This window comes from Nipponia nippon, unplaced genomic scaffold, assembly GCF_047370975.1.
Source record: "Nipponia nippon isolate SJK-2023a ecotype South Korea unplaced genomic scaffold, ASM4737097v1 scaffold_18, whole genome shotgun sequence".
Taxonomy (NCBI): Eukaryota; Metazoa; Chordata; class Aves; order Pelecaniformes; family Threskiornithidae; genus Nipponia; species Nipponia nippon.
In genome coordinates, this window is record NW_028262334.1 from 4,120,954 (window position 1) to 4,145,773 (window position 24,820).

A 24,820-nucleotide genomic window follows, 5' to 3' on the forward strand; every position below is an offset into this window, starting at 1 on the left:
TGGCGCGCGCTCCGCGCCACGTGACCCCAGCCCCCTCCGCCCTGGCCTCTGGTCACGTGACCGCCGCCGCCGCTGTCTCGCGCCCATCCCCCCCTCCCCCCACCGCCGCTGCCGCCGCCGGGCTTTGGCGCGCGCGCTGCCCGCGCTCCCCCGTCACGTGACATGGCGTTCCTCGTTTCTCCCTGCCCCAGCAACAGGGGAAGGCAGCAAGATCCCCCCAAAAAACGCAAAAAACACCCGCCGGCGTCTCCAGCGTCCTCAAAAAGCGACGTCCCCGCGGGCGGGCCCGGCCCGGGGGCGGCAGCCGGAGCCGGTACTGGCGGTCTGGGCCCGGTTCCCGGCGGGTGGGGGAGGGGAAGGCGGAGGCGAACGGCTGCACGCGGTCACGTGATCTCGGCTCCTCCAAGATGGCGGCTGCCGCGACGACGCGAGAGACAGAGCTCTCGCGAGATCCGGCTCCCCTCGAGGCATCATGGGAAAACAAGCGGGGGAGGGGGGCGAGGCGGCGATGACGCGCCGATGACGCGGCGGGCGAGCGGCGCGCAGGCGCTTCTGGTGTCCGCGCGCAGGAGGCCGCGCTCGCGCGCATGCGCGCTGCCCGCCTCCCTGAGGCGGCGCGCGGCGTTGGTGGCGGTTGGAGCCGAGCGGGGGCCCCGGCCCGGGGCGCGGCCTCCGGGGGCCGCGGCCTGAGGAGAAATGGTGTTGGCTCAGCCTCCCCCCGCCCGCGCTGCCGCTGCTGAACGCAGCCCTTCGGGCGGCCCCTCGGTTCCCTCCCGCCGCAGTTGGCGCTGCTGTTCCTGTGGAGCCGGGCCTGGGCGCCTGCCTGCGAAAGCACGCTGAGGCGGCTTTGTAGGGCTCCGAGTGCTCTGGCGGGGTCGGTGCCGCCCCGTCCTGGGGATATGTGCAGCCCCCGCTCCCGTGCCCTCAGAGTCCCACGGCTCCGGTGTTTCCCTGACAGGATCTTCCTGGACTCCCCTAGGAGAATGAGGGGTGACCGAGCCATGCTGTGCAGAGGCCCCTTCCTGCTGACCCGCCTGGGAAGGCCACACCTGTGGGGATGTGCTGCCACATGAGTTTCCCCTTGCAAACATTCTACAAGCTGCTAACGTGAAATCTGCTGCAAAGAGCTAACTATGCTTGAAAACCTGATGACTACTTATGCTAGTTTTACATTTGGAGACATCTTTTTAGCGCTTAAGGCTCTCAGACTGACAAATTTTTGCAGAAAGAGACAGTCTTCCATTAAAACGTTTTCCCAGTTGTGTAAGAACAGGAAATTTTTTAAGAACTTTAACAAAATTGAAGCAGATGTAAATAAAGCTTGGGCAGTCATGAAATCTGCTTAAAAGTTCAGTACTGCTCATTCAATTTTATACAAGTTTACTTATTGTTAGACAAACTTAATGAGGATTAAAATAACCAATAAAGGATTAGACGGATCTAGGCTAAGCTATGTAAAGACAAAGCAATTTTAATTAAACTGACTTAAGTAATTCAGATTAATCAGTGATGCTTCGGACACTAAATGGAGAAAAAGATGACAGAAGTCTGGCCGGAGATGAGAAGAACAATTTAAAGGGCAGCTAATGCCTTGATTATTGCCCTCTACGCACCTCAAATAAAGGCACAATGAAGCACAGTTCACGTGCGGCGTATCTAACATTAAATGCATCTAAGCAGCTCCCTCCAATCATGACAAGAAAGTGACAGTTTTGATGTCTTAGGTTGAAAAGATGGTTATCCGTCAGGCCTGCGAGCAGAATTCGTGATCGTCCTCGACTGGGAGAGGTGAGTGATCCCACTGATGGCAATGATGGTTCCTGCTGGCGTGAAATCAGCACGTGCAGAATTATCTGCAGGACGCTGTTTCCCTAGCGTTTTGCACGTAACTTCAGGATCTCGCTGAAGGCACTTTTTTTGTCACAGATGCTCTTTTTTATCATTGGCGGATACTATCTGAATGTAATTATATTTTATAATCTATAAAATGTAGTTAGCACCTACCGGCATTTTATTATACGACTGTATAAAATAATGTTGCTTAATGTAACAGTTACCCTTAGGGTATCGTTTTTACTTGCTTTCCAATGGGGAGGTACAGTGGCTGAAACACAAGTGGTCAGGCTTTCATCTTGTGAATAAGAAATTTGTGTAAATGCTGGGGTATTTATTTAATTGCAAATATGACAGGTGCTGCGTAAGTGAGAACTACAGCAAGAACTTGAAATATTTAACAAGCATGTCTTGTTGGTATATTTGAAAGAAATCGAACTTTTGATTTCAAAGGTAACCAGTCCTGTAAGATTTTTTAAAAACTGGGTGAAGCGTGAATTTAGCCTGAAGGTATTTACGCTGAAGATTTTTTTTCCTTTCTGAGCGAATCCCAACACCTTGCTCATTAATTTTCCTTCCCTTCCCCCACAGAGCCGTTCCCCATTTCCGCGCTGGACCGCCGTGCCCCCGGGAGCTGCCCTTGCAGTCCCACGGCAGATGATATTTAGGTCACTGGGTTTTAAAGCCGGTGCTGGCGGGAGCCCTGCTGCTCCCTCTGGAGTCTGGGAGCCGGCCAGCCCTCTCCCATGCGCTGCTGCCTCCTGAGTCACGGTGACGGGCGCGTCCTCTTTTGGGCTGCAGCCTTAGGTGTGACGGCATTTTAACTTCCCCTCGGTACTGGCTGTTTGGCCATAACTCCCTGAGGCAAGCTAAGGGGGGCGAGCCGCGATGTTTTGTTAATTCCTGGCGTGATCCCACCGTGCTGGGAGCAGCGGCCGGTTGGAGCTGACGTTTGTTTTCTTTGTTGCTCTGGGGAAGAGAATGACTTGGCTTGCTTTGCCCTCTAGTGGCGGCCCGCACAGCTTCAATGCAAACTCGGGTTGCTTTGTTTAATATACATATATAAAATGAATACTCAAAATATCCAACCCCCGGAAGCTGAGCAAAACCACAGTACAGGCGTTTCCAGAGCTTCCCCAGGACATTAGGAACAGCGTTCCTCAATTACTGCAAGAAGGAAATCATCATTAGTAATTTATGAAGAATTTTTTTCCAAGTTACATCCTAGCTACGTGAAAAGAACAGTGTGAATTGGGGTGGAAAAATCAGAGCGGTGTCTGCCGAGGGCTCCGGTGGTGTTCTGGGGAGCCGGGTGTACCTGCCGTGACAGAGGAGTCCGTCAGCACGGTGCCCAGCTCATGTTTGCAGCCTTTCAATACTTACAGGGGGCCTACAGGAAAGACGGGGATGGTCTTTTTAGCAAGGCCTGCTGCGACAGGACAAGGGGTAATGGTTTTAAACTAAAGGCGGGTAGATTTAGACTAAACGCAAGGAAAAAATGTTTCACGAGGAGGGTGGTGAAACGCTGGAACAGGTTGCCCAGAGAGGTGGTAGATGCCCCATCCTTGGAAACATTCAAGGCCAGGCTGGATGGGGCTCTGAGCAACCTGGCCTGGTTGGAGATGTCCCTGCCCATTGCAGGGGGTTGGATTGATGGCCTTCAAAGGTCCCTTCCATCCCAGAGCATTCTGTGATTCTGTGATTCTGTGTCAGCTGGCTGCAGCCTTGGTCTGCTGGAGTTTATAGAAAAACACCTACTGCATTTTGGTGGCCTTTCTGTGAAATGCGTACGCGTGCCTCGTTAGTGAAGACGCAGACATAAGAAATTCTGGTGACGATGCAGAGCTGGGTTTCTTTTGCCTTTTCTCCAAGTGCTTTTCCATGCAGAGAGCTATCGCAGAGCGAGGAGAGGGTAGACCGAAACACCGCGTCTCCGCTGCTGTCACGCCGCACTCGTGTCTCCTCCGCTCCCCAGCTCCCGAGGGAAGGACGCGGCCGTCCCTTCTGGGCATTTCTTGCTGAAGTTGGCAGTGGTTTTTTTTGTCTGTTGTTCTTCTTGAGGAAAAGGGTAGTTTTAGTTGTATCGCCCTCCCGAACTGGCTGATTATGTCGCTGCAGGAACGCCCGAGCAACAAGCAGCGGCCTGTGGCTGCAGATAAGCCTTGGGTGGGACGTGAGGACAGCGCCGTGGGTCAGCCGGCTACGGACCCGCGTCCTGCGCACGCACAGGCGGCTGCTGCTAGATAGGTCTTCGAAGGGCCAGCGCGGGTAGGAGACTGGTCGTACCTTGTTGCTCAATGTAATCGCTCTGCTTAAGGTGCAGCGCCGGCGAGATCCTGCGTGGTAATTTCCTAACTTCCATGATGACATCCACTGGCAAAGGGGGAACGCTCAGCACCCCTTGTTCTGCGTGCCCTCTGGCCTCACCGCTGCTTTCACCTTTGCCATCGTACTTTCCTGGGTTTGAAGCACCTGTGCCAGGCCTGCGGTGAGCTTCTGGCCGCGGCGTCGGTGGTGACGGCTACTGGGGCTCTTCTGTGCAGGCTCTGTGGTTCTGCCGTGTTTTGGCGGCCTCCGCTACGGAACGGGGGGATTGCACAAGAAGGGCTGTGACGCTCAAGGGCAACACTTGAGTATGACCTGTTCTCCAGGCGAGCTTTGAGGGCGGCATTAATAGGCTGAAATTTCAGCCGGGGGATCTAAGCTGGACGTTGCATAGAGCAGCCTAATAATTCCGCGGAGTGTTATAGTCCCGCCGGAATTAGGGGTCCCCGGCTCCCCGCTGTGAGGCGGCGGGGGCTGTGGGCGCCTACGGCAGGGCAGGCGGGAGCGGAGAGCCGTGTGCTGCCCCGCGAAGAGGTGCGGGGGGACCGGAGAGGAGCGGGGCACGGACGGGCGGCGGGGCCCGCTCCCGGCGGGGCCTCCCACCCACGTGGCGGGGCCCTGCCGCCGAAGGGCGTTCCTTCCCGCGCCGCCAATCAGAGCGCGGGTTGCCCTTCGCACGGGCCAATCAGCGCCCAGGGATCGCACATTTAAACGCCGTTCCCGGGAGCTGCCACCGTCTCCGTGTGACAGGGGGAGGGCGGGCCGCGGCTCTGCGCGCCACTCAGAGGCGCGGACGCGGTTATCGACGCGCGGCTGAGCCAATGGGGTGGCGGAGGGGAGCGCGGCGTCTCCCCGCAGAGCGGTTGGTTTCGGCGGGGGAGCTCCTCGGGGAGTACCGGGGCAGCCCGGCCGCGGGGGGCTCCTGGGCGCCGGGTCGCGCCGCCGCCATGGCTAAAGGTGCGCGGGCGCGGTGGCGGGAGGGGAGGAGCGGAGCGGAGCCGGGGCGCGGCGGGGCGGCGGCGGGCCGTCGCGCAGGGCGGGGGCCGGGCGGCGCGGGGCATCTCCGCGGCGCGGAGGCTCCTCCCGGGAGGCGCGGGGTGCCGGGGCCGGCGGGACTCCTCCCCCGCGCGGTGTGCGCAGCTCGCCGGGAAGGGGCTGGGCCGCCGCGGCTCGCCCTGCCGCATCCAGCCCTTTAAACATGGCGCAGGCCGCGGCGGCCGGGCGATGACCGCGGGCGGCCGCCCCGGACATGGCTCAGGCGCCGATCTTCCCCCCTTGCTCCTAGGGAAGAACATGCCCAAGGCCAGGGCGGGCGGCGCGGAGGAGGCGAGCCCCGAGAGCGCCGAGAGGAAGGGCCCCGGCCGCCCCCGGGCCGGCGGGGTAAGCACTGCCCGGGCCTGGGCGGGCGGAGCGGGGCGGGCGGCTCCCGGGGTCTGCGGCGCCCTCCGCTTCCCCCCGCGGTGCGAGCGAGCCGGCGTGCGGGCTCCCCCGGGGAGCCGAGTGGCCCCGGGCGCCTGGCCTCTGGGGCTCCTCGGATCATTCAGAAGTCGGTTAACTTTAAGTGGAATCGGAGTCTTTCCGTGTTTCCCCCTGCCCTGCCGCACAGCTGCCCTGCAACCGCGGGGCCTGCCGGGGCTGTCAGCGCGCAGCCAGGCCCCAGGCTCGGCGATCCCTCCGTGCCATCTTCCGCGTCCTGTAGTCCTGCTGCAGGCACTTGGCCGGGGGTTGATCGTCACTCTGCATTTAACCCCCCGTGGAAATAAATGTGGCTATTGCATCAAATCCCAGAGCTCCTCAGCAGCCCTTCATGTGCTGTGCTGTTCTCTGCTGAGAAAATCTCTGCTCTCGAGGGTCTCAAGCCTGGCACAGACAAAGACGTGGCAGCCGCGTCTCGGTAGCGCTAAGAGCGCAGCAGGCAGGGAGCTGGGAATGAGGGGAGGGAGCTACGCTGGAAAAATAGTTGTTCGTTTCCTGTTAATGGTGTACTGAAAGCCAGAAGGCTCTGCTGGCAGGTGGACTGCTGCAGTTCACTGCTGCTGGCTTTCTCCAGAAATGCCCGCATTTAAACTCTTCGCTAAATCTTGAGAACTTTGCAGCACAGGGTTTGCTGCTTGCAGTTGTTAAAATGGAGTGTTTTCATAGCGTTTCATCCTTAAAAGCCCCAGTTTTTTAAACAAGCAAGTCTTGTCTTTGATAGGCCTTTCAGAAATATTGGGGCTCAGGGGGTGTCTGACTTGCTTTTTCTCAGGCTGTTCTACTGTAATCTTAATCTTCAGTAAAGTTTATTTGTGGACCGAGATTTGAGCCTTTAACTAGTCTTATTTTGTGTGTGAATTATGTACACATGAAGCTTGTTACTCATAATTATGCTAATTATTAAAATTATCCTATATATTCTATTGTGTGCTTTGTTTGCTTTTTTTTTAGTGTTTGTGTGACTACATATACTGGAGTATTTGTTTAGTCAGCTATATGTGAGCTATTTTTTTAACTAATGGGGACCTTTGGGTGCTTTTTCTAAAAAAAAATGGATGCATGTTTTTGTTGTTTTAACTGGCTTGCAATGTCTGAAAATTGCTTTTAGTTGAGTCAAAATATAGCCAAGACAAACTCATTCTGGCCAAGTTGCATTTGCTTGTCCAGACACCGAGATTTCACAGTTGAAATCTGTGTGCCCTGCATATACTGCACAGTCAAACTTGGTGAGGTGGCAGGAGACGGTAAAAGCAAAGGTGGCACGACTCCACTAAACTTTGCTAAATTTGATACTGCTCACCGTTGATATTCTTTGAGCCCAAGCCAGTGTACAAACCCCGCTCTCTGTGGTGTATGACCGTGCCAGAGGGTTTTACTGTTTTCCTAGCTGGGCGTAAGTGCTTTGTGTAGACTCTTTAGTGTTTCTTTTGCCATGAATAACTTTTACACTTTATTTTGTGAAGTAGAATGGATAAAAAGACAGCCTTGTTTATTTCCCAGACTTTACTGAGAGGTGTCACTCAAGGTAGACTGTGCAAAACTGATTCCTGTCTTCTGTGTTGCAGAGCATATAATTAACTGCAGTAACATTTGACACCTTATGAGAGTGTTTGGGTAAGCTCATACCTCTCTGGCTATGAGAGGTATGTTCTAGGCTTGGGCAGTTTTTGCTGTGTTATTCGTATTTTTTTTGGCTTGCGCTCTTTGAGGCTGCCTTCCTCCTGAGGAGCTCAGGGTTGTGTGTTGGGGTTTTTTTTGTTTTATTTTTGTCTTTTTTTTTGAGCACTAGAGTTCATACTGTGGAAGCTGGAGTTAATTATGACTACCCCATCCTGCCACATTTCATATGAAAGTTCTCTTGGACTGTGAGTTTGCATTAGTAAAGCTCTGTGAGTGCTTACCACCCTTACGTTTTCACTTAGTAGAAATAGCAACAGTAGCAAGGATGATGCATTAAAGCAGCGTAATTTGCATTAGCGCAATCAGCTGTCAGCCCTGGTCTTTGCAGCAGGTTGTGGATACCGACTTGATGTAGCTGGCATCTCTGTGATGTACTGATTTTTGTATGGGTCTGTTTTAGGAGAATGTGTTTATTGGTCAATCCAAAATCTACAGCTACCTGAATCCTAACAAAACTCCCGGTGCTCGCCCCCCGCTTCAGGAAGAAAACTCTGTCATGTATCACGAGGTGAAATGTCAGGGCAAAACACTAAAGGAAACCTACAGGAAAAGAGATGGTAAGATTGATCTTTGGATTGCTTGCCTCATTAAATGTGCTCCCCTCACCCCCAATTTGAAGACTTTAATACCCAGTCAAGAAGGCCAGGCAGCTCCCCTGGCCAGTTGCTTTCCCAGTCCTACAACTCTGTCGGCAAACTGGGACTCTACAAAGATGAGGGTGTCCTTATTCTTTTCAAAACGTAGGTCACAGGTTTACCAGGCAATTCTTCCCCTATTTTTTGTCTGGCTGTGTTTGTATTGTCTCTCTGGATATAAAAAGCTAATGCTTGCACTGTCAATATGCCCTAATCTCCCGCAATTCTATTACTACTCTGATTCTGCAGGTCAGTGTTTGGCAGTTTATCTATTTTTTTTTTTTCTGTTTTATTACCTAAAACTGTGTTTTTCCCTATAATTTGACTATTTTATACTGATTTCTATAAAGGCAATTCAAAGTCAAATCAGGTACGAGGTAGAGGTACTGGTAGAAGAAGAAACAATTCTTAAATTTTCAGGATGAAGTAAAGGCAGTGAGAAGGAGGAACACAGACTGTGAATACTGAGTGCCAGGCTTCAGAGATGCTTCATTGTAGTGACTAGAAATGGGAATGTTGCATAAGTTTATGGAGGAGGGGGAAAAAAAAAAGCTGGTTTGTGCTTAAAGGTGCATTTAATTACCTTGGTAATTTGTCAAAACATTTTGATGCAAACACTTTTAGCGAGCCGGTATTTTAAGCCCCACTCAACACAGGGAGTGTCAGGTTTTCTGGAAACTTAGGGCCTTTAGCTCCTAATTTGGCTCCCCAGTTTTGACAAGAAAGTGAAGATGGCTTTAGCTTGTCCCACTGCTGTGGCCTTGCAGCTGTGCTTCATTTCTCCAGCGAGACTGAAGCATCTGTCTCAGCAGATGGGACTGTTAAACCTGGTGATTTGCTTTACATAAAAACTTTATTCAGCTTTAAGCCATGCTCAGCTACCTCTAAATCAGTTGGCTGAGGAGGAGGATGTGGTCATGTCAAGGTAGGATGAATGCAACCAAGAAAACGTTAGGGGGTGGGGGTAGACTACTTGTAAGTCCCAGCCCTTTAGCTCCCGTGGATTTTGTCTGCGTGGTGGTGGCCACTTGGTGCCAGCGTCTGCAGCTACTGATCAGAGCAGTGCAGGATCCAGAGAGGCTTCTCCCCCTTCAGTGCAGGATGTTGGTTAGCTTATGGCAACTTGATAATTTAGTATGCCAGATGCAAACCATGCAGTTGTTTCAAACACTGCACTGAAGGTGCTGCATGTTCAGGTTTGGAAAACTCGTGAGCTGCAAACCTAACACAGCGAAGTACTTGGGCTCTGTTTTACCCTTTCCCTTTCTCTGCTCACCCCTCCCTCTGTACGATGTGTACTGTAGCAATGACTAGTCAAAAGCTGAGTAACACCCTGTCTGGGTTCTAGCAGAAAGATTGTATCATTCCCTTCCTCTTTCTCCTGTTTGACAGAACTAGAAACTTGGACTAGAAACCATTGGAATTCATTTAAAGCACTCTGGTATAGATGATCCTAAGTTCAGAGCCTTACTTTATTTTCCTGTCACCAGAAAAAAAGAATGGTGGCAATATAATTGAAGGTGCTATGAAACCAGAAGACCAGAAAGATAAAGCAAGTGGGTGCAATACTTCAGTGCCCTCCTCTGATCAAAACCAAGAAACCGTAGAAGCCCAAAAGACGCCCTTGCCTTCAGAGTGTGCTGATGAGGCCAATGCAAAGCCAGCTCAGAAAAAGATGGTTAAAGCAAAGCGTGGACCAAGGAGAAAGTGAGTGACTTCTGGAATTGTAAAAGCTTTTCTTCTGTGTGTCCTTTTGCATCGGGAAGCTTTGATCTGCATTTTTCCTTCAGGAACTACAGTCAGACCTGTAATTAACGTTACGCTTGTTTTGCTGCCTTTCCTTAAGCAAATGGTTATGTTGGGGGGAACAAATCTTAAAGGAGACTTCTTTGTTTTCTCAAGAATAAATATGTTTGAAAATACAAAATAGCACCCACAGTATTTATCTGCCTTGCAGAGGACTTGTCGTTCTTGAAAGCAAGGCTAGTGTATTTTATCTCAAGTGAAATACTTGCTGATCACCTATAGAAAAAGGGATTAATGAGCCATTAAGACCTACTCTTCTGTGCACACATGGGAATGTATCTTGTCAGAAACCAAATATTAGATTAATTACAGTTGGAGGCTTCCTGGCTGAGCTGATACTCTTTCTCATGGTATCGGAGTAATGTGACCTACCATTAATGAATTCCTTGCCAAGCAGTTTTCATGACCTAAATTTTAGAGTGCCTTCTGGCAAGGCCCACAGGGGGTTTCAGACTTGTAACGTGACCTTCAATGGGTTTCCAATGGCATCTCACTCTTATCATTAAAGAATTAGTACTAGAGTAATGGAGATAGCGTGGGGAAGGAAAGGGGATGTAGCTTTTGGCCTGAAGTGAAGCGTACTGATAAGAAACACTGATTCATATTGATCACCTTTCAACATACCAAGCTGAAAATAAAAATTTTTTTTAGATACCTGTGCCCTAGAGGTGTAACTTCACACATGTTTCAGACTATTTGTGTTCTCTATTTTTATTATCCCTTAGAACGCAAGGAAGAACACCAAATCGAAAAGTGACAGATTATTACCCAGTTAGAAGAAGTTCCAGGAAGAGCAAATCTGAATTGGAGGTAGTGCTTCTTGTTAAAATAATATTACTTGTAACGTTGCCGGTTAATTGAATGTTTGAGGAAGTGCGTAACTATCTGTAAATGGTTTCCATTGGCCAAATACAAATAGCATTGCACACTGGAAGCATTGTTAAGAACATTCTTAAAATTTGGAAATGCTGATCCAGTTCTATGACAGAATCTAGCTGCTTATATGTTGGGGGGGGGGGGGGGCAGAAATCTCTCTTTACCATTTGGTTTTGCTAGAAATACGGGATGGTTTGGAAAAATGAGTGTCACTGGCTAATAATTTCCTTTTAGCTATAGAATAAGCTACAAAAACTATCAACAATACCGTGGTTTTGTTTGTTCTTGTTTCTTCTGCAGACTGAGGAGAGGAGGAAAATAGATGAGCTAATTACAAGCGGGAAGGAAGAAGGAATGAAGGTAACGGCAATGCCAACCTGAGTAGCCACGTACTGTTTATACAGTATGTTGCTGTTAATCTGTTTAAGCAGAAAGTAGCAGAGCTCAGTCTCAGAACTGCTGCAGTTCCTTGATAGTAAGATGGAAGTGCAGCAAAACTGGAGCACATGGTCTTTCCTTTTGGATGGGCGATATTTGGCTCTGAAGGATATGTACGTGCAGCCTCAGTGATGAACATTGAGGGGGCTTTACAGTCTTTACTGAAAATGCACTTGCTCCCTGTAATATCTCATTTTCTGGGTTAGCTTCCAGAAATGGGGTTAGATACAGCATCTTAACTGCCATGTGTTCTAAAGGTAACACCCATATACACTGCCTGTATGGTAACAAATTATCTTAGCCTGTTTACAGCCAGTCGCTGTCGGTCTTCATTATGGCACCTGGGATAATGGGTTGTACTGGTTTTCCTCCCACTGCTAGCAAATACTAGTTATTGGGACCACGTGCTTACTGTCTGGGTTACTCTGATCACCCTTTTTAGAATTTAAAGCAGAAATGGCTCCTGGAAGTGCAGAAGAGCTGCGATTCTTGAAAAGCAGCAGCCTGCAGTTAACACTGTCCTATCTACGACAGTGATAGGAGACCTTTCTTGGAGTTGTCCAATTTACAGGGGGCGGCAGGAATAATAAAGTATACTGGTGGGTGCTAAATGTAATTTCTGTGATTGATCTTTATGTTCCTCTAACTTTTTTTGACCTAGGCATGCTAATGGTGATGGTGCACCTGAAATGGAAAAGCTTACTGGCTCAGCTAATAGATAGTTTAAAAGAAAAAAATAGATAACGCCTCTCTGTGTGTGGTTTATTTAAAGTAATTCTTAGTTCTTTCATTAGAAGGCTCGGTATCAAAATACGTGGTAACTCATAGGGTGTGTCCCAAACTCGTCCTGTATTTCTTCCACAGTGCTGTGCATTGTGCTTCTACAGCTTTGTCTGCAATACACACAAATACCCTGCTGTGGCATTTTTTAATGACAAATCTCTCATTTCCTAGTAAACGGCGTGTTTGCAATCATGTAAATACTTCTTAATTTCCCAGCTGATTTTCTTTTCAACTCAACAGATTGATTACATCGATGGCAAAGGGAGAGGAGTAATCGCTACTAAACATTTTAATCGAGGAGAATTTGTAGTTGAATATCATGGGGATCTCATAGAGATCACTGATGCTAAAAAGCGAGAAGCTGTGTATGCTCAAGATCCATCCACGGGCTGCTATATGTACTATTTTCAGTACCTCAGCAAAACGTACTGGTAAGCTTCTCTTCCCTTAAGTGTGATATTTGAGTGGTAGAGGCTTTGAATGCTGCCAAGTCTTTTCTTGCTTTCATGCAATTTTTTTTTTTAATGGGAACCATGAATTAGGAGATCTTTTTGGAGCACTGTTTCATGGTCCGAGAGCCTCTTGTAACTCTGGGCTAAAAGGAACGGTAGGTGACTCAAAGCCCTATTCTCTGGAGTACAGCACAAACTATATGGAGTTGTATCTGCTTGGATGAGACTTCTAGCTCTGTCATGGACTTCTGCCTAAATTTATTCTCTTGTAAAATTAACTACTTTTCCTGAGTTGCAAGGATGTTGTTGGAAAAGCAGTATGGACAAACTGTCTGGAAGAGAAACATTTCCTTCAACTGTCTTTGACTGGGTCTCCTTTCTCTAGTACCTGACGCCCACCCCGTGTGCATGCTTTATCCCTCTATTTGCCGTGTCATTTGCCCCAAACTCCAGTTCTCTCAACGCAGCTACTCAGACTACGTTCTTTCCTCCTTGGCTGATGTTACTGGATGTGGGTCACTTGTATATTAATTACCTTGAAGCACCCTATATTTCAAGTGTCTGACTTGCAGTCTAGATGCCGTAATGACAGCGGCCATAACAATTCTCCGTGCAATGAGGGGCACTAGAGGTTTAGTATCCAGGTCTCTGGAAGTTGGGTGTGTAGTATTCAGGCATTCTCAGCCTTCAGTGTGAGTAGAGACTCTTGCTGGCTTACTCAGTGGATACTACTTAGCTTGGACGCAGCTTTGTTGAGAGCAGGGTATATATGGTATCAATCAAGCCTTTCTGGTGGTGGTCTACATCTGGATTCTGCTATTCCTCATGAACAGTGCAGAGCTGCTTGGAAACAGGCAGCTCAAAAACATGGTCCAAAACTTTCCATTTTCTGGGTTTTGCGCTAACTTAATATCCCAGAATCGCTTCAGTTTGCCTACATTGCCGTATTATTTAATTATATGAATATTCTGTAACGTTCTGTTTTTCCTTCATTTTTCAAGCCTCATGTGGATTCCTCGTTCTTTATCTGATTTGCACTTTGGTTTTGGTCCACAAATGCGACTGCGTGATATGCAGCAATCCTGCATTCTGTTCTTGTTCTTTCAGTGTTGATGCTACAAAAGAAACTAATCGTCTGGGAAGACTGATTAATCACAGCAAATGTGGCAATTGTCAAACAAAGCTTCATGACATCAATGGTGTGCCTCATCTCATACTGATAGCTTCCAGAGACATTAAAGCAGGTGAAGAACTGTTGTACGACTATGGAGACAGAAGCAAAGCTTCCATTGAAGCTCATCCGTGGCTGAAACACTAATTCATCATCTTTGTTTTGGGGTGTGTTTTTTGGTTTTTTTTTTTGGACTGAGTGCTCTACAAGGAGTCAGTGGATTTTTTTTTTTTTTTCCTGTCCTCACTTCCCTCAGCTTTCTTAGTGGATGGCTTATGGTGTTCCGAGCTCCTTAAAAGCTACCTTTTTGCTTTGCAGTATTTAAATACCTATTACAGTTTTCCAGGCAGGCTTGAATAATTGATCTTAGATTGCCAAAACTTTGATATCATAAAAGGAAACCCTCCCTAAAATTTGAGTACTTCTACATAGTGACCAGTGCCACTTGAGCATGCAGTCAAAGACTTGCACAGAAACTTAATCGCTTGGGTTGTGCTTCTGCTTTTGCAATGAAATCTCACGCTCCGCTCTGTGGGGTGATGAACTTGGCGTTAGCTTTACGGTGTACTTCTGTTCTCTGACTCGTACATCCAATGGCTAGACTGCTTCTTCCAACCCAGTGCTGACAGGCTTCTCGGAGATGGATGCTACTGTCGTTCTCAATTTGTGGTAGGGATTCAGTTTTTCCAGTGTCTTATCTCATGTTGGCAATGAACTTTAAATGCACTGGCGCTGAGGGAAATGGATGGTCAAATTGGCTGCTTTCTTCAGAGAAATGACTCCAAGCCAAATGAGGATGAATTTTGATAGACTGGGTTAATACTGATTAAAATGTGAAGATAGAACTTCACAGTGAGAATCAATGTTTGACATTACTTATTTTCTAAAATGTGAGATGGTACCTTTTTATAGCTGATGGCTGATTCTTGGAGGTGTCTCCCAGAGGATTTTAAAGAAGTAAAAGAAAAAGCTCTCTCCAAAATTTTTTTTATTACCTTCCTATGCTAATTAGCCACATCAGAAGCTATTTATTTACTGTGAATGCTTGAAGTAGAGCATAGCGGTTCCAAAAATAGGAGTCATCTTCGTATGCAGCTTCAAACTGTAATGACGGAGTTCATGCGATGAAGAAAGTAGATTCCTTATTGCCTGGTCCTGTAGGTCTGTCCAGCGTGGTCTGGTCCCACTGTCTTACATGGGAGTTGAGCGCTTAGCATCTCGCGGATGTTTGTAACGTTACTGTTGGAGAACCAAATCTGTGATATAGGCAGGCAATACAATGCAGGTCCTTTATGTTAAAGATGAATTCTTACCAGTTGGAATTTTTGCCAAGGCAGGCTTGGCATGTGTGTAGATGAAAATGGCTGAGAGCCATCAGCCACGCTTGCTGCTGGAAGATGTCGGCAAGGGATCTGTGGCTCTGTTAACGTCTTCTGTTCCTCGGGTCTTGAAGGCTGCTGCCGTTCCAACTAAGGCCCTCTAGGACAATCTTATACGCTTGCCTATGTGATAGGTCAAATAGCAACAACGTCCTGGTTGTATGCTCCAGCAGCAAGAGAGGTGGCTTAGTGATGTATTTTTTAAATTAAAACTTGAAGACAATGTCTCTGTAAAATAAAGAATATATTTATTATTGATGAAGTGGCTGCTATAGTACCTGTCTCCATTGCAGATCATTAGCGTTTTGAAAGAAAGCTGTGAAAATCGTTAGCCATTAAATGCTTTATATTAGTTACCACTTGACACGAGGCAAGCTCATCAGAGACAGCCTGTGTATTTTCACCATTTCTGAAGAATTAACTGGAGACGTGTTACCTGACATGTGCTGAGTTACAGGTAAGCGTTGTTCGCTGGCTTATTTCAGTCGGCGCTGATTTTTCTCTGGTCTCAGTAACGGAGACTACAGCAGTGTGTACAGTATCCCGTTTTACTAGAGCACTTCCCTTACATCAAAATTGGAATAAAATGCTTCTTTTTGGTTTGTTTTTTTTTTTTGCTTGTTTAAACACTTGCTTGTTCTCTATCAGGTCAAATAGCTTAAAACCTCTGTTCTTCAGCATCACTTTTGTAAACAAGAAAGGGGGAAGCTCTCTCCCTGTTTTACTTAAAAAGAAAATTGTCTTCTCTGAAACGCTTAACTGGTAATCGAGTAGCACTGCATCGGAAGATGGTAATAAAGCTGATGTTGCACTGCATATGTATCCTTTACTTTTCTAGGAACTGATCTCTCTCTCTCTCTCTCCAAATACTTTTCACAGAAACATGCTATTTGCATTTTTATCTCTGTGCCTTATAGGAAGGCACATCTTCTAACAAGGTGTAAAGCACTCAGCAGGGGAAGATGCCCTTGGGTTGGGAGCTAAACTGCTTTTGTCAGGCTGGCGGGGCCTTGCCAGAGGCAGCGGGTTGCTCTAACAGGACGGCGGCCTCTTCTTGCGTAGCCATAGCCAAGGAATTTGCTCCCCTTTTGCGAGAGAAGCTGTGCAGCTCGCTTGGCACCGGTGGTGCAACTGTGATGGTTCCAGAAGATGACCAGCCCAAAAAGGCTGAGGTGCTCTCCTGTCTGTTTTAACTGGTGGACTCCCACTTTTTTTTTTTTTTTTAATGAAGAACATCTTAAATGGTAAACTGAAAAGAATAATTGTGGCTTTCGTTATTGTCTCCTTCAGCTAACTGCAGAGAGTGGCCTAGGGCTATGTTAGTCTTCTGTGCCTCTGTGGTTGTTACTTTTGCACAGCTCTGTTTAATCTGTGCAGTTTATTACCCGAAGTTGTTTCATTAAGACTTAGTAGAGTGATTAGTGTGTTCTGGGGCATAATTCCCCCTTCCCCCCTCCCCCCTTTTTAAAGGAGATTGGAAAATGCATCCCTGGAGAAACCACAGAAGAGGATGGAGTTCAGAGCACATGTAAACATCTTTTCAGCTCAGAGGGCTATCCTGGCTGTTGCTGATGCACAATTGTTTCTTTTTTCTCCCCCCCCCCCCAAACACAAAGCCTCTGCTAAGGAAATGCAGTAACTTCCTTCCCTGCTGCCATGCACTAGAAAATCCGTTGCGGGGACATGGCCAAGGCTTATTAATATTTTTGAAGGTGGCAAAATGACTTCAGCAGTTCCGTGCCCTGGCTAAACCAGCTTGCTTAGGTCAGACATCTTGGATCTTGCCTTGCTAACGTACAGTCGCTAACAAATTCTCTCTGAAAGGAGACTGCAGTTCTGCCTTCTGCTAAGCCATGTTCGCATTGTGCATCTGGGCAGATGTGTGAAGTGTCCTGTATCTTTCATGCTGCTAGTGTATGAGAGGGAATCAAAAGATTTTGGAGCTTGCTTTCACTTCTGAAGAGAGTAAGATCACAGTTTGATACCTGTCACTGCTCCTTTTATGTCTGTTCAGATACTTCTGCTCTTGAAATTCTGCTTTCCTAAATGTGGAACCTAATTGGTGTATTTCAAGCTTCTTTTCTATTCCTCTGTTTGCCCTATATGCTTCCACTAGTGATAAATCTCATTACTCGGGCTAATACACAGCTTGTGACAGTTGACTGAAAGAACAGAGCTTATGAAAAATACAACTGTCTACCACAGGAGACTTTAGCTGTCAGAAACGAAATGTTTGATGCATCTGTTCCAGCTGGAGCATGTCTGCACCTCCACAAAGACATCAGTCCTTCCTGTGGGCAGAGCACGGTGCGGCAGCTTTTCTTCCCTTGCTGGGCTCTTCTCTACTGTCTTTCGTCTCGACCCCAAACGGCCACCGCGTGCGCACAGGGGTTCTGTTGTCACAACCCAACTGCGTCTTGGTGGGGTGGGGTGCGACAGGCTTCTGCCCGCTGCTGCCTGTGTGTCACCCATCTAATGCGAAGAAAGACACAGCACAAAAAGCAACGCTGGGGTTTTCCTCAAGCAGTTCTGCGTTAGCGTAAGATAATTACTTTCCGTAAGCTGAATGGGTTCTTCCTTTATGAATGCACTTGGGAATGGCATCTCTCTCTCAAAAATATCTTCATCTTGCAAAATCATTTGGGCTGAGCATTTTGCTAAGTGGGCAGCATAAATAAGTGGTAGTACAGATCATCACAGGCTCTTTTAATAACAATAAAAATCACCTTTGTATAAACGTTTATTCTCTACATGTGGGTACTGTCTGGCCGGAATCTAAGAAATACAAAAAGTATCTGTCTTCAACCGCTTCTAAAACAGCAAAGTAAAATCTATTCTGAAAGAATATTATACAACACAATTTTTATGAGATTGCTTATTCTCTGCAGTAGGAGTGATGCTTTTTCTTCCAGTTGTTGGCTCCCCTAACACCTTCGGGGCTCTCATCAGTGCCGTTTCTGAACAGAAGTGGTTAAGTTGTTGAGGATGCTCGTTTTCCATGTTTAAAAGAGAACCTAAAAAAAAAAAAAAAAAACCAAAAAGGAAACAATAACGTACAACTGGAAAAGGAGGAACATGCCAAGTGAGATGGCCGTGTCGATGTGTTCTGCTGTTTTGGGGAACTTTAGGGATGCAGCCCGAGCTCCTCGTGGGTACTGCACACAGCTGCTTCGTACAATGCAAACAACCCTCCCGGGACAGCCGGCGTGTTCCCACAGCGGAGTCTTGATGTGCTAGCAGGGGCGGCGAGTATTGCATAGTTTTGCTCTGGAATGCTTATTTTTCCTAGAAAAAAGTGACGCCCTGCTTGCCTGGGTGGAGGTTGCCTTCCCGTGGAGTGCATTTTCCCCAGGAAAGGATTTCTCTATTGCCTTTTAATTTTACAGGGAGAGGAGGAGAAAACAATATCCAGCCAACTAGGCCAAAGTTCAGAATTCATCCCTGGATTCGCTAAGTGTGAAGCATGCCATATTCTCCCATATTCTGCCAAAAAAGATGCAGACTTACAGCCGTTTGATGATTGTCTTCTCTTCGCTGTCCTTGCTGCTGCCACAGCTGCTGCCACTGGCCTCTTTTTCCAGTTCTTCAGTTTGGTCCCTTCTCTGTGAGATGATCCCACTGGGAAAAGAAGTGGGTTTGTTTATTTTTCGTGGGTTTGTGCATAGCGTGGCACTGCTGCCTGTGTGAAACCCTTCACTGGGAGCCTAGCACCTGGGTGACTGGGCGTGCACAGGACAGGTATGGCACCCTGGCCTATTTCTTGTGATGAATTGCTCTTACTTCCCTTAAATACTGCCATGTAATTTTGCTATGCTTTAATGAGAATGCTAAAAAAGTAACGAGCTGACTTCTCTAGAGAGGAAGAATGGCAAATCTTAACAGGAGTGAAAGGGAAGTGTAATTACACGTTGGATTTGTACAGGAGTCCCATGGGAACAGTAGGGTGCGGACACAAATGGTGAATTTGTGCATGGGTGGATCTGTGGTACGTTCAGCGCAGCCAGGAAGGCTCACGCCACGCAGCTGGGAACAGATGGGAGATTCCCAGCTGCCCTACAAGGCAGGTGGCTGTTCCTCTTCCTGTCCCACAGAGGAGAAAAGAAAGGCTTTGCCCGAGCGGTAGATTTTGTCATCCTACTTTGATGCTGCTACGCTCTACAAGGTTGTAACCGCCTACTTTAGGCAAAAGCTTCAGTTTTACCAAAGGATGTTTCCTGGGCTTGGAGTCGGGTTAGATTTTACCAGCTTGCATACGACACTATGCTTTCAGCGCATGCCAATTTACTATCCTGAGCTGACCTCGTTTATCTTGAGAGCTGGGTGGATCAAAGCTGGTGACTGCAGTAGCTGAAGGCTGAAAGTAGCTAAGCAACACTTGTCTGGACCTTGGAAATAAAAATACAGGAGAGTATCTAGAAACCGGTGTGACATCAGGCATGGGATAATTCTGAGGCAGATTCTCCTCTTAGAGAAACGGGACTATGAGCTGTTTGGTGACGCTGCAGATCTCCAATATCTGCATGATAACTTCTACTCAGAAATCATGATTAAAAATGCAATCCCCAAACATCATCAGTCATTTTAAGCCATCCTCTGTGAGGATGTCAGTTACCTTGTGCTATACAGAGCTTATTTCCAATATACACAAGACATTTTAGAACATACACTCGTATTTATCCTCTTCCCCTGCACAACTACTCTTTATGGCCATACAATTATAATTAGGATTTGATGTGGATGTTTAAAGGGAAGATGGTTTTTGGCTTAAGCTGTAATGCTGTACGAGGAGATAACCACATACATAGAATTACTTGAACTGAAAAGCAGCCTTGACACGCTCTCTAGGTGCACAGCACCGTCACTTAAATCACTCAAAAACTGAAAACATTCGCACTGTTAATTTTTAACTTGGCCTGTAATAAGCTGTGTAACACAGCTGGGAAATCAGAGCAAGAAGCCGTTGCAGTGGCCGCAGAGCCGGGGCAGGCAGCTGAGCTGGGGAAGCGGTGCCTCGCTGCGCGGTCGAGCGGTTTGTAAACGGACTTCCTGGGTTTAACTTTAACTTCTCGGCTTAACCTGCCCGCTAAGGCAAAGGGCGGGCTTGCTCTATCTAAGAGGTTGTTGCTGAGATACCTCAACTGAAATCTAACGTGCTCAGATGTTTTGTGTCTAGATTAAGAAGTAGTTTCTTGCCCCAAATTGTTTGTAATACAACCTGATGATGAGGGGCAGAGGTTGGAGGAGGGCAGCCTTGGAGGTGAAGGAATTTGTAGCACCAAGAGCAAGGCCCTTCCCGCATCCCACCCTTTGGCTCACACCGATTCTCCCAGGCCGGTTCCATCTAGAAATACCAGGATCCTTCTCTGAAAGCACTTGATTTGCACAGTTCAAGTGCCTTACACAACCCTCTGTCGGCAGTCTTAAAAAAATCCCCACAGCTTATCTCGAATGATGATGAAAGGACTTAATATTCTGCTTTCTAGATCAATGGCATACCCGCTGGGGGAGCAAAGGAACGGCAGATAAGCTAGCGTTCCCGATGGCCAGCTGGAGGAGGAAGGAAATTTTGACTAAAGCTGAGATGGAAACCCCTGTGCTCTTTGGTACGTAGCGCGGCTTTAGACGGAACAGTATGCGTGCAACTGCTGTGCCGCAGAGCTGAATTCATGTGCGTGAGATCCCAGCTTGTACGTGGAGCGGGAGTAACCGTACGTAGGCTTACAGCGTGGCAATTATGGGCGCAGGCTGCGAACTGCGCAGAATAAGAGGGGGTTTAGTTTTAAAATTAAGTTGCATAGAGACTTCATCATTCCCCCACTTTTCTTTGCTGGTTGGTAGGCTCTTGGGAGCACAGATGCACTGGACAGTGCCTAGCCCCATCTGGGTGCTCAAACCCGCAGCACTGATCTGGTAAGCTCCCCAGACAAGAATCGTTATTAGTTCTTTGCTGACTTCACGATATACCTCTTATAGCACTGGAGCTCCTCTTGCACCACAAGAAGCTGAGCTTTCAGCTGGTTACGCTCTTGCAATACATCTCGCAGCTCCTGTAACGTGAACCGGGGGCGATTTGGATCTGTGAGGTCTATTACCATTTTATCTGGTCCAAGGCTGAGCTGTAAAATAAACGGTGGTGGTCATGATCTTGTAGCGTGTCAAAAACAGGGCACTCATAGAGTAAAAACCTCTGAATTTTAAAAAGATGTAGTAATTCTTAGAACTAGCATGAGTTCATCACAATCCTGATTTTTTTTAATTAATTATAGGGTTTTTATAACTATAGTTAATGATAGTTTTTCATATTTTTGTATTCCCTTGGTGTCTGCATTTCCCAGCCAAGTACAGGGCCCAACCGTGACAGGCTCTGGCCACAGCTAAAAGCAAAGTCTCTGTCCCAGAGAGTTTGCAATCATCTACTTTGCCAAGAAGCTGCTTTTATCTGCTTTTCTGATGAGAGAGGCTGAGCACTCTGTCTAACGTCACACCCTAACTGTGGCAGAGAGAGGTGAGAACTGAATTCTCCTTTCCTAAATTAAGACCTTTGTGGTAACGGCTTTTTCGGTCACAGACATCAGTTTCCCTCACGCAGAGTAACGAAGCTTTAGCGTTTGCATAAATGGCAAATTGTTTTTATGGGGACGGTGCTGTGTAAGAGCTGCGCAACGGTGGATTTGTACTCTGTGAAAATCTGCCCGCGTGCCTGAACTCCTGTGTTAGCACTGCGCGTCGCTGAGCTCAGCGCGTGGTTAGTCACCACAGCGAGACGGGAGCGAGGCGTCCACAGCGCTGCGACTGGTAACAACCCTGACGATCTCCGCTCTGGAAATGGCTTCAAGGCCTTCTACAAAGATGAGAAGCAAACTTTCTGAGACTCGTTCTGCTGGGAGAAAAGAGACCGGCGATCGCGGCAAAAGTATCCTCCGACCCGTCTGGCGTCAGGGCGGGTTTCACGACCCGCGTGTGGCCAAGTGGACGGGCCATGCTGGGCGCCCGCCGCGGCCCTGGCACCCACCTGCTGGGCGCTGCCCGGGGGCCCCGCTCCCCGCAGGGCCTCCACCTCCCGCCGCAGGCTGTCCCGCTCCATCCGCAGCTGCTCCTCGGCGAGGCTGCTCTCGCTCACCAGCGCTTCCAGCATCTCCAGCACCCTCACGATCCTGAACTGCAGCCGGGCCAGGGCGGCGGGAACCTGTGGCCCGGCGCTGAGCTGCAGCAGGTCCCGGCCCACCACGGAGGAGATGTCATAGACGTCCCCGGCCGTCAGCTGGAAGGGGCTCTTCTCCAGAGCCCTCTCCAGGCCGCCATCTTCCTCCTCCTCCTCCTCCTCCTCCTCCCGGCCCTGCTGCATGCCCGGCGCGGCCCGCCGCTAACTTCCTTCCCCGGGGCAGGCCGGGCCGGGCCGGGCGGTGCTGCCGGCGGGGCCTGCGGGCGGAGCGCCCCCTCCCGCCCCCGGCGGTTTCCATGGAGGAGGCCGCGGCCCGGCGCCGCTTCCCGCCCTGCCCCTTCCCCTGAGGAGGCACCGCCCACCCCGCCGCCGGTGAGGGGCTGGCGGGGGCGCAGCGGGGAAGGGCCGGGGGTGGCTCCCGGCGCCAAGAGCCGAGCCCTCGCCCTGCCCCGGGCTGGGCACCGGCGCCGAACCGGGCCGGGCGGGCAGGGAGGTAAACGCCTCGGCTGTGCCTCAGCGCCACATTCGCCAAGCGTCGTGGCGAAGCGCCTCCGGCGGCTCCGGGGAGCGGGGCGGGGGGGGCTCGGCGGGGCCGCGGCTGACGGGGAGGCGGGAGAGGGGTTAGAGTCGCCACCGGCGGCAGCCCTCGCCCCGCCGGCGCCTGGCGAATCGGCCGGTGCCGAGGGGAAGGGCCGCCTTCCCGCCGCGCCCGGGGAGCTGAGGTGAGCGGCTCGGCGGGCGGCCGCGGCCGTCAGGCGGGTGGCGGCAGCGGGGGTCCCGGCGGCCGCGGAGGGCGGGGGCGAGGCCTCGGGGCCCCTCGGGCGGGCGGGAACGGGGCAGGGCGGCGGGGGAAGGACGGGGCCGCGGGGCCCCCTCGGGCGGGCGGGAACGGGGCAGGGCGGTGGGGCGCCTCAGGCGGGGCAGAGGGAAGGGGCCGCCGGACTCTCCGCAGCCGGGGGCGGATCCAGGCCGCCCGACAGGGCTCTGCCCGGGGAGGTGAACTCAAACCGCAGCCATATTGCCGGTTTATTTAAGTCTGCCAGATTTTTTTGGATGAAAAATACTGTACAGCAGTGCTGAAAGTGCTTCCTGCACTGCCTGCTCTTCTTCCTAAAATACCTGTGTATCTGCGTGATGCATGCTTTTTTCTCACTAGACAATGAACGACTGGGCGCCCATAGCGAAGGAGTATGACCCCCTCAAAGCCGGGAGCATCGATGGCACAGATGAAGAGCCCCACGACCGTGCCATTTGGAGGGCTATGTTGGCACGCTACGTACCCAACAAGGGAGTTACAGGAGATCCTCACCTCACCCTGTTCGTAGCAAGGCTCAATCTTCAGACAACAGAAGAGAAGTTAAAGGAGGTCTTTTCCCGGTATGGAGACATCAGAAAGATCCGTCTGGTTCGAGACCTGGTGACAGGATTTTCCAAGGGTTACGCGTTTATTGAATACAAAGAGGAGCGTGCTCTCCTGAAGGCCCACAGAGATGCCAACCGGCTGGTTATTGATCAGCATGAGATCTTTGTAGACTTTGAACTGGAAAGAACTCTCAAAGGATGGATTCCTCGGAGGCTTGGGGGTGGTTTTGGAGGCAAAAAAGAATCCGGGCAGCTACGGTTTGGAGGACGGGACAGACCTTTCCGAAAGCCCATCAATTTGCCAAACATGAAAAATGATTTCTACGGAGAAGGATCAGCAGAGAAAAGAAACTGGTCTCGTGAAGGAACAAGGGACTGGAGAACAAGGGACCGAGACCATGAAAGGAGCAGAGACAAGCGATGGCCAGAAAGGGAGCGGTCATGGGCTTGGGGTGAAAGTGAGAGAGAGAGGGACTCCAAAGAGGAGAGGAGCAGAGGGAGGGAGAGGAAGGACAGAGACAGGAAGGACAGGGACAGAGACCGGAGCAGGGAAAGAGACACCAAGAAACAAAGGGACGATGATAAGCATCGATAGGTGACCGTGCGTTGTCGTCGGGGTTTGGTGTCTGCTCTGACACCCACGTTTTGCTTGCAGATGTTGCCTTCCGCCTGGGGCTGCGAGCAGCATTCCCGGAGCAAGGAGCTGGGCTGTTCCTGCCTTGTGCCTGCGACTCTCGCCTGCTAGAAGCTCTCTGTAGTTCGGCTGCTAATGCAGTTAAGATACACGTTGAAGCGTTCTTCAGAGAAAATAAATGTTTGTATTAATGTTTTGGAAGTGAATGCTGTAAGGAATGTGCATGTACGGGTATCCCGCTGAAACTGGGCACACGCCCGGTTTGATACCCATCTGGCCGCCTGGATTTGGGTTCATGAGAGAGCTCCGTATTTAATTATTTATGTGCCAGTTGTCCACGCTCATTTAGTGAGACAGGTGCCCTTTATGAAGTAGGCGCTTGTTGGAGAAATAGTCATGAAATAGCAACAAACTAAGCTGAAAAACGTGGCCCAAACCAGAGGCCGATGGGAGATGACTTTATTTTCTTGAAGACACTGGGACAGGTGAGATCTTTAGTAACACTGTGTCCTTAACTCGTTCTGTGAGATGGGAGCGAAGCATGTAATAAATCTTTCTTTTACATCCTGGGAGGATGTCATTCCCTTTTACTGGAGGAACGTGCACTACAGAGCCATAAGCAGGTCAGAAGACACCTGATGTTCCTGATCAATCCACGGACAGCCACTGCAGGACGGTGTCACGGTTAAACGTGGTTGCACCCGCTCTGTCCTCTCCTCCTCTCTGCACGTGAAGTCCTGCCTGCGCAGGCTTTAAATCTTGCTCTGGAAGCTGGGCTCGCTGCTGGCTGTAGCTGAACTGGGGAAAA

The 24,820-nt window shown here is 49.4% G+C and overlaps 3 protein-coding genes across 12 annotated transcripts; 2 read left to right on the top strand and 1 right to left on the bottom strand.

Moving 5' to 3' along the window:
* Window positions 1-77: 77 nt before the first annotated feature.
* KMT5A (lysine methyltransferase 5A) lies at window positions 78-20,446 on the top strand. Of its 6 annotated transcripts, none has more exons than XM_087754336.1 (9): window positions 78-1,788; window positions 2,425-4,321; window positions 5,444-5,538; window positions 7,715-7,871; window positions 9,440-9,656; window positions 10,481-10,565; window positions 10,932-10,991; window positions 12,093-12,283; window positions 13,412-15,112. In XM_087754336.1, the coding sequence occupies exons 3-9, from the start codon at window positions 5,452-5,454 to the stop codon at window positions 13,620-13,622; spliced, it is 1,008 nt and encodes a 335-aa protein (XP_087610462.1). In that variant the 5' UTR covers window positions 78-1,788; window positions 2,425-4,321; window positions 5,444-5,451; the 3' UTR covers window positions 13,623-15,112. The 6 variants fall into 6 exon arrangements, with proteins under 6 accessions (XP_087610462.1, XP_087610465.1, XP_087610463.1 ...); XM_087754337.1 differs by lacking the exon at window positions 78-1,788 and adding an exon at window positions 1,801-1,962; XM_087754334.1 differs by lacking the exons at window positions 78-1,788; window positions 2,425-4,321 and adding exons at window positions 4,858-5,115; window positions 20,338-20,446 and having other exon boundaries at window positions 13,412-13,642.
* On the bottom strand, window positions 17,540-22,339 carry RILPL2 (Rab interacting lysosomal protein like 2). The gene is made up of 4 exons (XM_009474397.2): window positions 21,867-22,339; window positions 20,819-20,970; window positions 18,362-18,472; window positions 17,540-17,868 (listed from the first exon to the last, which is right to left on the bottom strand). The coding sequence occupies exons 1-4, from the start codon at window positions 22,197-22,199 to the stop codon at window positions 17,826-17,828; spliced, it is 639 nt and encodes a 212-aa protein (XP_009472672.2). The 5' UTR covers window positions 22,200-22,339; the 3' UTR covers window positions 17,540-17,825.
* Window positions 20,336-24,581, top strand: SNRNP35 (small nuclear ribonucleoprotein U11/U12 subunit 35). Of its 5 annotated transcripts, none has more exons than XM_087754343.1 (2): window positions 20,336-20,457; window positions 23,173-24,581. In XM_087754343.1, exon 2 carries the CDS (start codon window positions 23,176-23,178, stop codon window positions 23,971-23,973), a length of 798 nt encoding a protein of 265 aa, XP_087610469.1. In that variant the 5' UTR covers window positions 20,336-20,457; window positions 23,173-23,175; the 3' UTR covers window positions 23,974-24,581. The 5 variants fall into 5 exon arrangements, with proteins under 5 accessions (XP_087610469.1, XP_087610468.1, XP_087610470.1 ...); XM_087754342.1 differs by lacking the exon at window positions 20,336-20,457 and adding an exon at window positions 21,224-21,359; XM_087754344.1 differs by lacking the exon at window positions 20,336-20,457 and adding an exon at window positions 22,275-22,388.
* The last annotated feature ends 239 nt before the right edge of the window (window positions 24,582-24,820 follow it).

What these genes read in the sequence shown, in the direction of transcription:
- KMT5A (XM_087754334.1), top strand. Translation starts at nt 4,980, where the DNA reads ATGGGGTGGCGGAGGGGAGCGCGGCGTCTCCCCGCAGAGCGGTTGGTT. An exon ending in GCCGCCCCCGGGCCGGCGGG is followed by an intron (nt 5,539 to 7,714) that starts GTAAGCACTGCC and finishes GGTCTGTTTTAG; the next exon opens with GAGAATGTGTTTATTGGTCA. An exon ending in AAGCGTGGACCAAGGAGAAA is followed by an intron (nt 9,657 to 10,480) that starts GTGAGTGACTTC and finishes ATTATCCCTTAG; the next exon opens with AACGCAAGGAAGAACACCAA.
- RILPL2 (XM_009474397.2), bottom strand. Translation starts at nt 22,199, where the DNA reads ATGCAGCAGGGCCGGGAGGAGGAGGAGGAGGAGGAGGAGGAAGATGGC. An exon ending in CCCCGGGCAGCGCCCAGCAG is followed by an intron (nt 20,971 to 21,866) that starts GTGGGTGCCAGG and finishes TTTATTTTACAG; the next exon opens with CTCAGCCTTGGACCAGATAA. An exon ending in AAGACAATCATCAAACGGCT is followed by an intron (nt 17,869 to 18,361) that starts GTAAGTCTGCAT and finishes TTTTTTTTTTAG; the next exon opens with GTTCTCTTTTAAACATGGAA.
- SNRNP35 (XM_087754343.1), top strand. Translation starts at nt 23,176, where the DNA reads ATGAACGACTGGGCGCCCATAGCGAAGGAGTATGACCCCCTCAAAGCC.